General features: G+C 37.6%; 1 protein-coding gene across 1 annotated transcript in view; it reads left to right on the forward strand.

The window, feature by feature from the left end:
- The window catches only part of FRMPD2 (FERM and PDZ domain containing 2), a 61,411-nt gene that overhangs the window by 31,507 nt on the left and 13,659 nt on the right, over positions 1 to 16,245 (forward strand). Inside the window, exons 25-34 of the mRNA XM_086466660.1 lie at positions 165 to 379; positions 1,631 to 1,729; positions 2,937 to 3,301; positions 6,541 to 6,835; positions 7,721 to 7,879; positions 8,530 to 8,704; positions 9,805 to 9,843; positions 13,134 to 13,220; positions 13,653 to 13,717; positions 15,213 to 15,374. Coding sequence (XP_086322786.1) covers positions 165 to 379; positions 1,631 to 1,729; positions 2,937 to 3,301; positions 6,541 to 6,835; positions 7,721 to 7,879; positions 8,530 to 8,704; positions 9,805 to 9,843; positions 13,134 to 13,220; positions 13,653 to 13,717; positions 15,213 to 15,374 — 1,661 coding nt within the window. The remainder of the gene's footprint in view (positions 1 to 164; positions 380 to 1,630; positions 1,730 to 2,936; positions 3,302 to 6,540; positions 6,836 to 7,720; positions 7,880 to 8,529; positions 8,705 to 9,804; positions 9,844 to 13,133; positions 13,221 to 13,652; positions 13,718 to 15,212; positions 15,375 to 16,245) is intronic.

Genomic DNA, 16,245 nt, shown 5'->3' on the forward strand with positions numbered 1-16,245 from the left:
AACACCAAACCTTTTTTTTTTTTTTTTTTTTTTCCATTAGTATCAGTAGATCTACCTCTGCAGCACACAGAGAAAAGGTCTGCTGAGGGTATAATTTACATCAGCTCCTTAGGAGGTACATATGCCATGGCTCCCACTCTTTTTCCAATCCCTGCTTTGAACAGATAATACATTTGAAGTCCAATTGACAAAGAATTCTGGAGGCCTCGGCTTTAGTGTTCTGCAAATGGAAGGAGATGCTTGTGAACACCTTGGAGGAGCTATTGTCAGGATCAAAAGACTGTTTCCAGGACAGCCAGCTGAAGAGAATGGTGAAATTGAAGTTGGAGACATCATTTTAGCTGTGAATGGGAAACCTGTTCAAGGACTCTTGTATCAGGTACAAGGCAGTACTATCACTGAGACTCCAGATAGGTAATGTAATAAAGACAATGGGATGAAAACTAAATTTAAACTTAATTATCATCAGAGGGAGTCAGAATTTGCATTTAATGAATCTGGTTTCTATGTCGGATTCTTCTCTAGAATCCTTATGGAGAATTTCCTTCTTAACAGAATTCTTACAGAGAATTTCTTCCGCTATTTAATTTATAACTTTCTACTACTGATGCACAAAGTCTAGTGTTAGATGCACACCAGTTGTTAATTAGTTGGAATCTTTATTGCTGTTATGAATAATTGGAACATTTTTTTCCCCTTGTGGTCATTTGTGCTCTATAATATGCTAAATACCATGCCCCAGATTCAAATCTCTACCAGGTGAGGTAAATCCAGTGTAACTTTTTTACCTGGAATGAGAAATTCTATACCCACATGCAGAAATTAGATGGTAAAAAAGGACTACATGTAGATTAATTGTTTTCATCACAATCTTTTCACCTTGTGAAAAATCCCTGAGTTCTGTATTGAGCAGGTAAGATTGGCAACAGAAATGATGAAATCATGCAATTTTCCCCACTAACAGGTCATTTGCATCATTAAATAGCTAGGACAAAAGACAAGGTGCTGTAAGTCCTAGACATCTGGGGTGTGCGTGCTGTAATTGTACTCCTTTTTCTTTCTTATTTGGAGCCTGTCCGTTTCCAGCACTGTCTTGCTCTCTGACGTACAACCTCTTTACTCAGTTTGTGCAGAGGGGCAGACAGGATGTTTTGGCCTGCAGCATTTATTTTTCTCCCCTCTGGATTAAGTACTTCATCTCCCACTATAGCTGAAAGCTGAATGCCACTGAATAGATGTTACGTCAAGGAGGAGATTTGAGAAAGTCTCCTTTTGGTTATGTCAATATGGCAGTCTGTGGAGCTATGTTGATATAATTGACCACATAGAGTTTGAGTGAATTTGCCTGAAAATCCTGTTTTCTTCAAGAAAAGAAAAGAAAATTTAAACCTATGTGTCTGTTGGTGAAAGAAAAGTTTGTAAACAGAACTGACTTGACTTTAGATACACAGTCACATAAAAACATTTATATGGCAATCATACAGTAGTGAATTTTGGACTCCAGACACTGCTGAGAGGCACAAATACTAGGAATTTGGGATTCACAATATCTCCATCCCAGCCGGTAAAATGGCACGTACTATATAGACTGTGTTCCATAAGAAATCTAATATTCCGTCTTCCTGCTTAGGATGTCCTGCACTTGTTGAGAGGAGCTCCTCCAGAAGTCACACTACTACTTTGCAGACCACCAAAAGGTGTTCTTCCAGAAATAGAGCAGAGTGCCCTGGTAAGGCAAAGCTTCTGTTGGTAAACTTGCTTCTGTTGGTAAACTTGCTTCTGTAAACCTGGAAAAACACTGCTATGCTTTCTATTCAGTCTTGAACAAGACAACCTTCCCTTTTCTCCAAGGCCCTCTATTCCATTTCTTTTCCTTCCCAGCTTCAGCTCAACCTCCAGAATTCAACTGATTCTTCCTTAGCAACCAAAACAATAGACATCTGACAGACAAGAAAAATGTTTATCCCAGTCCAACCACCTCTGAATTGCGTTACTGCCGTTGGACTGAAACAGCACATACCCAAGCAGATCTTCTAGTGATGCTTCTAAAAATGCTCTACTAGATCCTCAGCCAGAAACTGCAGATATTCTCAACTGCGGCTATTATAACTCATGGGCTTGAGGTAGCTATATCACTCCCAAAAGCAAGAGGAAAATAAAGAACTTTTCCTATCCAGGCTATCTCTTAATAAACTTAAATAAATGAAATAATGGTTTCAACTGGTTATTCAGCTGCTTATTGATAGTTAGCAGAAGATGCATGGGCGGGAGGGGAGAAAAAGAAAAAACTGAACAGTAGAGATTAAAATAGTGCCATTAGGTGTGCTAGCATTATTATTGCTGCTTCTTGAACACAACTCATGGACACATACCCAAGTACTCTTATAATGAACATGCATTTGTATTACTCTTGCCCCATGCAGAAAGGTCCACCCATGGTTCCTGTCCCACCAAGATTTGTAAGAGCTGTCCGTGGGCACACAGAAATAACAGTCAGGACCATCTCCAGATAACAAACTGACTCCTGTTGTTCTCCTACAGTGTCTCCTTGGCTGATTCCTATGGTCAGCTGCACAGGAGGCAAAACTGGAAACCACTTCTACAAAACAAAGAGAATATAGACATAAAGTTGAGGCGTGATATGAAAAGAAATAAAAAGGGGCCACCTCTAGCAAAGAATTCATTGGGAAAAGTGAATTTGTGTAGTAGAATTTCCTGTCTGGAACTCCTGAATATGTGGAAGATAAGCATAAAGACAAAACGGTTATTTAGTGGACAGTACCTCATTCCATTTTTTTCCTTCCCTTCCAGCTACCACTTGATATTTTCACATTCAGATGTTTATTGATATTGCCTCTTCAAATTATTTTGTTCTTGAAGGAAAGAAGATGGGAGATAAAAAAGGAGTGACACTAACCTTTCTGTTATTTTGATAGACTCCAGCACCATCTCCAATTAAGGAGTTTGTGACAGAAATGCCAGGCAGTACAGTGGTAGGAAATAGTATGGATCAGTCTACCAGTGATGGTGATAGCACCTCTCCAGACCTTGAAGACTGCTTGGATTCTCCAGTGGCAGCAGATTTCAGTGAGCCTCCTGAAGATGACAGCTCAACCTACGAAGAGCAGGAAGCTGAGTTTCAAGAGGTGCCCATACAGAAACTTATGGCTCCCAGGGAAAGTTTCTATAAGCGTCTTTGGAAGTTTCATCAAGAATCTGCCAGTTCTGAAGTCTTCCACTCTCTAGAAGAAGAAATGAAGCAGAACTGCTACTCACCACGTGATTTTGGACAGGCCAAAAGGTAGGGAATACTGAAATCTGCTCTGCAGCTTTTTCTTTAGCTCTTAGAATTTTGAAAATGAATTGCTTAGGTTTAAGTACAGGGCTATCTGCTTCTAACGACTACTGATTACTGAAGAATTTGGTTTACCATCTTATTCTGACTATCCTAATCTGCTGTCCATATTTACTCTCATCTTATTAGAATTTTGCATAATTCTGCATTGCAAGACAGTTGTATGAGTGCTGCACTACTATAATAATTTATGCTGTTCAGTTGAAGCTGGCTGCAGTTTGAAATCAGTGGAAACACTCTTTTGACTTAAATAGGAACTAAAGACTTTCTTCTTTCTTATTTGATCTTTTAATTTCAATTTTCTCAGAGTTGACTTAAATAGGCACCAGAAATTTCTTTCTTATTGTATGACTTTTTAATTTCAAATTTTTTCAGAGAAAATTAAAAAAACTCAGAAGACAAACTGTGATCAAGGAGGAAAAAAAAAAAAAACAAACCACCAAAAAACTTATTTTTCAGTCTTCAGAAGCCAATAGAAGGCCTGAGCCAGAGGATTATACAATAAAATACAGTGCAAACGGACTCAGCCTCCTTTTACATTCTTTGGGATATACCAGACACTGGCACACAGAAGACTATCCATTCAATTTTAATCATCTTTCCCAGTGAAAAAGAATATGAATTATCAGAACAGAAAGGATTGGTGGAAAGATAAGTTAAAGGTCTCCTAGAGCCTTTAACTTTCAGCTTTAGTAATTTTATCTAGAAATGAATTTATATTTTTCCACACAGTCACTTGAAATCCTTTTGTCACTCTTGACGTTCATCAAGAACAGAATCAGACAGTCAGACATTTGGGTCTTCGGGGAGTCACAGCACTAGGTGATTGCAAGTCAAGTGGGGCCATAATGGCACTTTGTAACTTTTAGCTCCTCTCTCTTGAGAGGAGAAGCTTCACTCAGATTCATCAGCGAAGCTCCTGCTTACATATATGATTCTCTACTTCTGAGAATAAAATCAGCAGAAATATATCTGTAGCAAATATATTTGCTAAGAGATGCAGTTTCAACAAAACAAAGTTTATTGTGGAAAAATATCAGTTCCAAGAAGTTTTGGATTCTTTCCAAGAGCAAGTTCTGAATTAAGGGGGTTTTTGGTACATTCTCAGTATCATTAGCTTTTGCATTTTCAAAAGGCAGCCAGAGCAGTTTAAGACAGCATGCATTTTAAACAGTATTTTAAATGTAATCGCAGTTTAAGTGATCCTGACAGCTAAAAACACACAAAAAAATCCAGAATAAAACAGGCATTAATGAAGGAATTCATTTTGGTTAATGAAGAAATTGTTTTTCTTCAAATTGCTTAAAACGTTTCATGTAAATGTAGAAATCTTCTGATACAAATTTTAAAACTTCCCTGCTCAGGGTTTCACATGGAGAATTCCTTCTACTCTTCTTCTCATCACCACCAATAGAACCTTTGAAAAAGCTGCTTTGAAAAACTTTAACCCATAGTTTTTCCCCCACGAAGTCCAGGTGCAGGGGTCACGAGACTCCAAAAGAAAGTCGAACATGTCAGTGGAGCTCATATATGGGCCTGCAGGACCAAGACTGATGTTATTTCCCATGGTGATGTAGAGATGGGGTAGAATCTGTGCTATGATTAAGCCACTGCTGGCTCATTGCCTTGAGCTTGCGTAGCTCTGCCAAACACCTTTCATACACTTTGAAGGTCAGTCAGCACTCCACTAGCATGTGATAGCTTCTATGACACTCACATTGACCAACGTCCATTGAACTTACTTACTCTTTTATTTCCTGCCTCCAAAAGAAAGGAGTAGACTGCATTTGCTGTTATCCTTAAACATTTCGTTATCCCAGTGTTCCTCCATGGTACTATAAGTATCGGTTGTCCAGCTATTAAAGCACAAAGTATCAGCTTCAGTCTCAGCTTTGCTGTGCTACTGGAGATGGCCAGCTTCTCATTTCTTCTCTGCACAGATATAAGCTAACAGACTAGATGACTTCCCTCACCGAGGGCATACAGCATGAGCCTACAAGTTTTTCCTATTTTCATCAGTATTTCAAAGTACCATTGAAGGCTATTAGCTATAGTCAGCCAAAATGTCTGTTTTGCTACTGTGCTTTAAATTTTCCTTCTGACTATGGACAACTTTTGAAACAAGACCTTAATGCTGAGGATCATCTGTGATTTCATTCAAGACACGCAAATTGTGGCCTTTTAGTTGTGTGTTTGCCTGGGAGATGGTAGCCACTGTTCAGTTCTATCAGTGATCCTAGGTGACTGTTACATAGGAAATGGCATCTTTGCTGTATGAAGCATTAATAAAAGCTATGCCTTTTAAAGTATTTTTTAAAATGAATGAGGTTTAGCAATATTTCAATAAAGACTGATATGAAGAAAACATTTTTTAAAAAAATGTGTTTCAAGCATATACATTAGCTTTAATAGCAAATTTAATGGGAGACAATGCTATAGAAGTCTATTAGAGTTCATTAATGACAAAAGCCAAAACAATATTAATCACAACACTTACAATTACAGCCTGGGCTTGAACATCAAAAGTGCTGAATGCTGTGTCTCCAATATAGTGGAATAAAATCAATAATAATTTTAATTCAAGTAATTGAACAAATCCATTGATTTCTGTAGGACAACTCTTACGCTTCAAGGCAAGCATAAGACTAAAAGGAAGCTTACAAAGAGAAGTCAGGACTTGTATTTTTTATGGAGAGACAGGAAGCATGTTTCTGGTCTGTGCTATAGCTACCAAGGAAAGACCTGTAGAAGCCAGGGATGTGGCTGCCATTCCTTTTTTCAAGAAAAATGCAAATATGAAAATTGTAGTAGTACTGTAATGTGCATACCACTTACCAGATAAGTTTATGGCAGACAAAATAATTAATGGTCTAAGAATTGTCCGATTATTCTTTTCAAGAAGCAACCAAAGTACTATTTAATGCCTCAAAAAAAAAAAAAAAGTGCAAGATTTTGCAAAGGCTGTTCTCAAATTCTGAAAGATTTTTAATCTTTTAATTAGCTTTGCAAAATATTGATTACTTATTTTGATAGTAACATTGGAGGACCCAGATAGCAATTTAATACCATAACTAGTACTTAAGTTAAATTAAAATAAGGTCATGTATAAGCAGTAGACTTTTCAGTGGCCATCTAATAAGGCATATGGAGGAAACCACCAGCACCGCAATCTTTTTATTTTCCAGCCGCATATTTAATAAGAGTGATGATGACCTATCGAACACAAAATGTATGCCTGAAACTCTCTCTCTAACCCCTATTGATGAAGAGTATCTCACTATCAGCTCAACGTCTGTGACCTCACTTTCACGGGGAGGAAGCTCCGAGACACTCTCCACAACCACGGTGACCCCACAGCCACATGTTTGTGGTCCCTTTTCATCATCCCTGACTGCTAGAGAGACACATGACAGTGACAATGAATGGGAAGACTTGGAAGAACTAGAGGAAGAGAAGAAAGAAAAGGAAGATTGCACTAGGGTAAGTAATAGGCACCAGATTATTATCAGGTAGAATACAACAAGGGAAAAGAAACAACTTTAAGAATACAACATTTTTAACATTATCTATGTTATTTCTGCATGCCTTTTTTTTTTTCCTTTCCTGAATGTCCATAGTCTTCAAGTAAAGCAGACCACCTGATATGCCCAGCTCTCCAGAATTCTTTACCATTTGCCAAATCCTTGCTCCTGCCATCTTACTATTTCTTCAACTTTCCAGCATTCTGTAATATTATTCCCAGTGTACAAAGGCCTAAAAGCCCTCTAGTAGCCTCCAAAATTAATTAGAGTCAGCTACTTGGTTTTTTTCTGTCATGTTTTAAGCCTATGTGAAAAATCACTTTGTTACAGTGATATTGCCATAATGTCCTGATAAGAAAGTACGATCCTTGTGCTAATTTCTATTTGAAACATAAGGCTCAGCTCTGCCAAATGCTGAACATCTTGCATTCCTGCTGACACTAATGAGCTCTGAATTCCTACTAATTTGAGAGCACTGAGCACAAAATTTAGCTCCAGCCATTTCCTTTAGTGGGACAGCAATAGAAGTAACAACAATAATCTCTGCACCCCACTATTGTATTGCTTTGTCAGCTCAGAGGACTCTGAGCATTTCTTTATATGTTTCAATGGTGTATTGTGCTTTATTAGGCCCTATCAATCAATCACCATGAAGCTCCAGTAGGTAAAAAGAAGTAAAATTAATTCTGGAATAAGGCAGTGACAGATCAGAGAAACCCTTATGTACGTTCTTATTTGTGCCGTCTGAGGATCTCATTCTTATCTGCATATAAAACATAATGGAAGATGTTAATAAAGCAACAGAAAAGCCTACACCAAACATACTTTGTGCTTATTTTAATAGGAAATGGAGATCTTTGTGACTTTGACAAAGTCAGAGAACAACAGTTATGGATTCTCTGTAGTTTTTAACAAAGTGGACACCTGCCTGTATGTTGATGAAATCTTGAATGAGCCTGCCCTATCTGATGGAAGACTAAGAAGGGGAGACAGAATCATTATGGTACAGTAATTCTTTGAGTTTATACAGAGGAGAAAATATTTGCAGTTCAATGTCATTTAGCTTTGGCATTCTTCCTTTGTGAGGGTCCAGTTTATTACCTGGCATGCAAGTGCAAATGAATCGTATAATAAATGTAGCTCTGTTGACTTCAGTAGGACAAATTTCAGACTGAATAGATTGTATGACCAGGCAAATGACATGAATCATCTAGCATCAATGCAAGACAACTGAGACATTAAATGCCTTCCCAATTAAATGACATAAACTGAATTAATGTAGTAAGATAAGTGACATACAAAGAATTCAGGAGCTACCTCAGTTACAGTTTGTAATGTATGAATAAAGCCTATTTTCAGCCTGGTTCATCTTCAATTTGTTGCATGAGACTGTCTTGGTTTTTGATACAAGACCTTGAGTTTCAAGAAAAAAAAAAAAGAGCTCTTTTTCTGAATGCACAGCATTCAGAAATAAAGAAGTTCAAAAAAAAATCTTACTGTAATCTTAACTGTTGCATTCACTGACATTAAATACCACAGCAAAGCAGTAACATGAAAGTGAAAACTAATTTAACTTCAGACGCAAAATTCAGAGTGGAGGGAGAAGTATTGATGATGAGATCTATGACATCATTTTACTGGTTTGTCATTTAGGTGAATGGAATTGATGTCACATCTTTACCATGCAATGAAGTCCTGACTTTACTGCAAAGCTCTCCTCCTGATCTGCATCTTGTGGTTGGTCGTGCTGACAGTGATCCACGTCCCTGTATTAGGCCAGATGAGATTCCTGAAATTACTCTCACAAAAGGTGCCAATGGACAGCTAGGTGTGTAGTAAATACCACGCATGCTATTTTGGATAGAGATTACAGCATTCGTAAGGTAATCGTCAGCAACTGTGGTCTTGGATCAATATGATCCTGAGTTACCTTGACAGCTTTATGTTCTCCTCCATCACCCATGGACAAGGAATGGAGAGCTTTATTTTAGGCAAGGCCCTAAAGGGAAGTCTAATATCTCTTATTAGACCAATGAAGATAGTTGGAAAAATGATCTTTGTATTATCGCCCTATCAGCTGAAATTTCTGGGAGATATCCAGTCCCATATTTTCATGTTACTGATATACAGAAGTTAATAATGTCTCCTACCTGCTGAGATACACAAAGACCTATGTGGAGGGACAGAAAAAAAAAAAAAAAAAAGAAAAAGAAAAAAAAAAGGCAAAGTTTGAGAAGGCTGAGCCACTGGTTAGGGCAATAGTTTGCCATTCAAAAAATCTCCACTCAAATCCTTGATTCACCACTGACACAAGGCTTTCTCTACATTGAACAATAGAAGTGATAAAAGGAATCCCCACAGTGTATCTCAGTATTTCTGCAAAATGTGGCAAGTACTGCACACAGATAAAACTGTAAACTCAGGAAATAGTATAGCTGTATTTGCTTAGGTACAGCATCTTGTTTCTAGTTCAGAAACTAGCTTGTTCAGAGATTGCTTGAATATTATTGCCCAATTCCATTTTGCACTGTCTAGGTATCTACTTAGTTGTCATATGTCTCTGTTCCCTATGGCACTCTAAAGACTGCAAGGCACTTAAGCAATGAGAGAGTTACTGCTATGCAGCTAAGTGTCTTATTCAAATGACTATTCAACGTCAGGTGAAATAAAGCACTATGGAATAGCTGAAGCATAGAGATGGACAATACCATTTAAGTTTTTGCCATGTTTTTTTAACATCTAATTACATTTTACTCTCCCAGTCCAGCTCTTATACCCCACCTCACTGGGGCAAGACTTATTTATAAAGTCAGTGATTTCTTCAGACTACCTTTCTATGACCCACATCAATTCCATTAGGCTGTATGTCACTGACAGTGAAATTCAAAACACGCTGCCACAAAAGATGCTTTCTCTGCGTTATTCTAGGCTTGAAGCTGACAGGAGGAGCTGGAAGCAAGTTACAAGGTATTTATGTGCTAGAGATAGTGCCTGGCTCTCCTGCCAGTGTGGAAGGCAGTTTGCAGCCACGAGATCAGATTGTTTACATCTGTGGACTGTGGACTGAGGGCATTAGCCTGGATGATGCAGTGAGAGTGTGTGAAGCTGCCACCCAGAATGTCCAAATCAAAGCTACAAGGTAAATCTGAGCTGAGAAGGTAAATCTAGGCATAGTCAATCTCAATCCTAACGCTGAAGCAGGTTTCTCAATTTTACATCAAGAAGTTAAACAACAAAACCAACACGAACTACAAGAAAAGGTCTGAATGTCGTAACCTGATACACAACATCCATAAGATATCTTAATTCCTTGTAATTACAACTAACTCAGTGAGTACAAGTAGACTCATACAACTCAAATGAGAACTCTTCAAACTTCAACATCCAAACACAATTGTGAATCCTTTAACTGTGAGGCTGGCCATCATTTTCAGACACCGTGATCCCTAGGGAAAACCTTTATATTTCCAGCACAAGTGCCAGCTTTCTCCATACAATCCCAGATTCACAACTACAGACAAGAAACTACCTCTGATGGGAAACTCTGAATTCCTTCCAACAGCCAAATGTTCTAGAAAGGTATTAACAACGCAGAATCTATTGTGCAGCGTGTAACAAAAAGTCATCCCAGGCTTGATCAATAACCTGCAGTTAAGAATTTCCCTCATCAGTTCTTGGCTGCACTTTATATTTATTGCGTTCTACAGTCTGATATAGCATCAGCAGAGGTCCTGGACTGATACAGAAATAGCTTCCAAAGATCTTGGAGGAACGGTCAAACAGTAAGCCAAAAGTATATGAATAACTAAGTTGCATAACCCGAGCGAGCAATAATATGTCTGTCACAGCTGTCAATGTAGTTCAAACTTTTATCAATGTTTTATTAACTTGCACTGGTCTAGCAGATGAAGAAACTGCAGCCTGATTATACTTCTTGCTGTACAAGCAGTTAGTAAGCGACACACCCTGATCATAAGAATTTACAGTCTAAGGAGACAAACAGAAACAGGGTAAAGGAAATTACAAAAGAGCATTCCCACTTTACAGAGGGGGAACTGAAGCTGAATTCAAAATGTATCACGAAGCAGTTCTGTATAGGCACATATGGTTTAACATGTTCTTTCTTTTCCCAATCCATTTAAATAAAATGTTTCACTGTTGTTAAATACAGTCAAATATTTTATATACTGATATAAATGCTCTTTAGGAATGCACCATTAACAAAGTCATAGAGATACAACTACAATTTAGACAACTGACTTTCTAAAAATATTTCTTCATATGTGCTTTACAAAGCATGCAGCTCTCAATGGCTCACATATTTCACTTTTTCTGCCCCCAGAAATGGCAATCCAGTGGTTCCTATAGAGCAGGAAAATAGTAAGTAAGGCTAATATTTTTGGTTTTTAGTTCAAAACTTGCTTCCAATTTTGGAAATAAGCATAAGGTATTGATTCATTGCATTTAAAAAGTTATTAACAGATTGTAACTTGGCATTCAGTGTTTCTGTTATGACCATTCTAAGGGTCTGAAGAAAATTTGGTAACTCTTTAAAGACAGAAATAAAGTGTATAGTTCTCTGTAAAAAAAAAAAAAAAAAAATAAAAATACTGCATTTTGCATAGTTTCTTTTTTTTTTTTTTTTTTTTTTAATTTGTTGTTATTAAATGGCGATTTTACATGGTCATATTTCAACTTCTGTTTTGATTGAAACTGTTCTCCAAAAGATTTTCCAGCACTTTTTGAGCCACTATTTAATATGAGCCACTACTTCATCATCTAGACCAACTTTTTAAACTGTTATCAGTAAATCTATAAAAAAATCAGAAACAGGCAGCACCAATATCCCTTAGTTAATGTAAGAGCATTCCTATTAGGAGATTATATTTAATACTATAACTGACACAGAACTTCAGCAATCATCTGTACTACAAAGATGACCAGAATTCCTCTAGCAGTAGAAGAAGTCTCAGCAAGCAGAGGTTGCATCTGCACCATCAGGTGGAAGGATAGGTATCATGTCTATGCCCCTGCGTAGAAAGTGTGCTAGCTACACAAGTAATACTTTCCAGTGTACATTTGGCTGGAGTGTTAAGTCAAGCCTAACCCACAGTTTTATTTACCTGACTGGATATCTGAATGGTTTTTTACTTATGCAAAAATGACCTGAAAAAGTAACGCTGGACCAGGATTGCTCATATGCCTACACTCATCTGAATACCAGCATATGGCTACCAGAGGAAATTATTCCAAATTAAGCTCGTTGCAGGTTTCCTACTCTACAAGTAGCCATAAGCTTCTTTTTATAAACTGGAGCAGCTTATTTCACTTACTGAGGAACAAGCTTTTTTGAATTTACTATAAGACACAGATAGTGTACTCTCAGTTACTGTGGTATAACTAAAGCACAGCAAATGCATATCCTGGTAGGACCTTGCTTACATATCCTTACTCCATGAGCTTTGCAGATTCCAAGGTTTCTCAAGACACCTTCAAAATACATTACCAGATCTGATCCATCTCTGATACAGATTTATAAACTCTACAATGGTACAGTTACCTGCCTCTCTTAGAAGATTCTTCCCTTTTATAAGGCACTTAAAAAAATCTATTTGGTGTTCTGTTTGCAATCATCTCTGATAGATTTATAGATAAATTCATAATAATTTGCTACTAAGGAAGCAAGCCTTCATTTTATAGACTCTCTTAGCTACAAAAACGCACACTAAAACTGCAAATAAAACAGACAGCCCTTTTTTTTTTTTTTTTTTAAACAACAGAACACTCATCATTTTCTATAATTCATACATTAAGAGTATTTTGTGGAGGACACATAAGTTCACCAAGATATGATAAAGCAAGACCCCAAAACTGGGGGTGGGTGGGTAGAGATGAGAGTGTCAAGAAATCACATTGTCTTCCTACATATCCATCTCTGCAGATACTAACACATCCTGCTTCTTCCTCTGCCTGATCATTGCCACATGTCTAGAATGACTCAGTCTATTCTCTGATTGTTGTTACAATTTTAAAAACAGTAATGACTGAGATGCAATATCTCTGCAATTCATGACAGAATTGTTCATATCACTGTGCAAACTTAACCATGCAGTAGTAAGCACATCAACTGCCTCATATAGTATCAATATTGGATATTGATGCTTTGTTTAACAATCTAAGCACAGAGTTTGCATTCCCTTGTGCATATGAAGGTTAGCAGGAGGCCTATCAGAACAAACCTACATGTATACTTTTAGGGCCACCTGCTGAGACAGAGAGAGCGAGTATTTCTTTCTCAGACGAAAACCTGAATTCCCAAGAACAGCATCTGCTGCATCAACATGGTAAGGAACTTTGTATTTTTCAATTAGGATTTGTACAATTTTGTGCCCTCTGTCCAAAAGAAAATAAGTCTGTAGGTGATAATGGCAAGCACCTGGGAAAGATTAATTCTTCACTAACAAAACTGCCTCCCTCAGAATTTCAGAGAACATTTATACATTACCTGCTGTCCATCTGGTGTCTCTGACCCTGTAACATGCAGCTTTTAAAGCTTATTTTGGAACCTGCTCACTGGGAGGTAAAAAGTCTACATGGCTAATGCACAGAAGGTTCATTTCAGGAGTGTAAGTCCACATAAGTCCACAGGATTATTTTTGCATTTTACATGTCAAATACGAAATGTTTTATCACGTTTCTGAATATGATTTTGAGTGTTGCACTATAGAACATTTTACCAGTACAACTGTGCAAAAATTGTTGCTGCTTTTTCACAGAGAAACATTTGGAGGAAACAAACCATGGTGCTCAGCCAAACACTCCCGATTCTCCAGAATGTAAGGTAAGTGACAATTGTATCAAGTGTGAGATGGTCCATCAAGTGGAGTGAGCTATATGGAGTGAGATTTTTTCAATAGTGGTATTTAATGTATTTGCTTCCTCACCAGTTTCCTAAAACATGAATACAATGCATTTGGAGTGTGTCTTGTGAAATGTTGAAATGCTTCAGCATTCGTGGACTAGAATGTGTTGAGCACTTCCTGGGGTCAGACTCTTCTATTGCTGTTTTCCAACATACAATATCACTATGTTACCAGTTTGGTAACACAAGCTTGACTTGTATGATGCAGCCTCTCCATTAGGCCTTTATAGTACTCTTAAGAGCTTACAAGGTTAATCCTTAGTTTAGAAAGAAAGTAGCACTGCAAAATGATACAGAATGTCACAGCACAGAATTCTGGGGAAAATAAGAAGCATTTTCCACAACAATCTTTGAAATCTGAGATTAATATGTTTCTTTCTGAAATTCTCAAATGGGGCATTTGAAAAGATGGTAAAATTACTCCAAACCTTCGGAGTATGATGCATCATTGACATAAATCACAATGGTCTGAATTTGGCAAGAGTAATGCCATTTTTGAAAAGATGAATTCCTAAAATTCCTAAAATATACTTTTTTCTTTGAAAAAAAGAAGTAATTTCCATGCTTAACATACAATGCTTCAAATTTCTGCAAACATCACTTCTGTTTGTGCAAACGTGAAAAATAATATTACTTGGAATTGAAATTACCCACATTGGGACCGATATTTCATAGGAATAGATTTACTAGTTTTCTCTCGATTGTGGTTTGCAATAAAGGGCTATTTCTTGTTAAAATTATACCTCCGACCCAGGAGAAAAATGGGAACAATTTTCTCACTTTTGATTAAGTCATCACTATTACTGCTTCCTCCGCACTATTTAATCCATGATGGCTTATTTGTTCAACTTGCTAAAACAGTTTCTGAGGATGGTATTTGCAGTATTGGAACAAGCCATAAACATTTCTAGGTTTCTGCTATTTCTGAAATAATACTTGACCCTAGAAAAGCAGCTGTTTTTAAAACTGAATGAAGTGCTAAAGCCAAACAGATTGGTATGTTGGCGTTGCAAGGTTAATAATTTCTTTATAGAACAATAAAAGAATGGAGTATGTACTGTGTTACTGTCATGATGAAGAGTGACTTGTTTGTCAATGAAGGTGGTGTATTTGACATATTATTAAAGTATTACAAAAGTACATGTTTTGCTCTTAAGAGGTTATTTTGCCCTCCAGCAATTGTTAAAAAAGATTATGGAAATAAGTATGTACTATTTTCATTCTGATACTTACATGCAGCTGCTATGTTAATCACTGGAAGCTCTATACACCTATTCAAGAGAAGGATATATCCCATAATCTACATCAACCAATGAGGACTGTGAAGCACAATGGGATTCTTTGGTATTTAAAATGCAAACAAAACACAGCCCTGAATAAACTGCACTTTAGACTGCATCCTTGTTTATTGTAGGACTTCATTATTAAGATTGAACTGGAAAAAGCGGAAAATGGAAGCCTAGGATTTGCACTGGTAGGTGGAAGAAATGGCAGGGCTATCCTAATAAAAGCCATCAGCCCGGATAGCATTGCAGATCTAGATGGAAGGCTTCAAGTTGGTGACATCTTACTTAAGGTAATGCTTGTTCTTCATTGTTTTGGCCTACATTTTCTCTAGTTACTCTATCATGAGCATTCTCTCCAGTATAAAGGTTGTACAGATTGGAAATCTGAGGCTGCTTGTCACAACAACACATAGAAGATGGTGTCCCTCAGCTCCTGGGGGTCAGAGGGCTGTTCTGGGCCCCTCCCCCCCACCCCCTTGCCTAGAATTCAGCTTCCTGTGGGACCGGGCCTCTCTACACCTGGAGGTGACTGTTGAGCATTCCAGTAGAGAAGCAGACCCAGCATGGCAGGGCATGCAGCAACATGCAACTACTCCATAGTGTAACTGTGCCCAGAAAGGATTACACATCAAAAAATCAGGGACACAAGAGTTAACTGATCAAGCATGCGTATAACAGCTAACCAGGAGGATACTGGGAGGAACCTGTCATTGGTGCCAGCTAGATATTATCAAGTCAAGCAAAAAACACAGGAATTAGAGCTTTTGAATACTTACTTAAAATCTTACTATCTTAACCACCTTTTAATACAAATCATCTCTCTTTTTTTTTTTTTTACCTCAAAATATTTTTTCTCCCCCTCTAGGAGTTTCAATATTTTTGTTTGATTTTCTATTTTGCATTTACTTCCATCTCTACTCCATATTCCATCTGAAGAATGGGGAAAACAGTGCCCTCTTAGTATCTCAGAAGAGATGCAGACTATACTTCTATGGTGTACTGCTGGCAAGTGTGGTATAAAGAACAGAGGACGATCAAGCAAGTTACTAAAACGGGAGCAGAAAAGAACACACTAAGTGCAAAGAAGTTATATAAAGATTGCTCGGTGCTGGGATATGTGATTAAAAAAGCTTTCTGTTACAGGAATCTGGAAGTACCTAT

The sequence above is a fragment of the Leptosomus discolor genome, chromosome 6, assembly GCF_034619465.1.
Source record: "Leptosomus discolor isolate bLepDis1 chromosome 6, bLepDis1.hap2, whole genome shotgun sequence".
Lineage (NCBI taxonomy): Eukaryota > Metazoa > Chordata > Aves > Leptosomiformes > Leptosomidae > Leptosomus > Leptosomus discolor.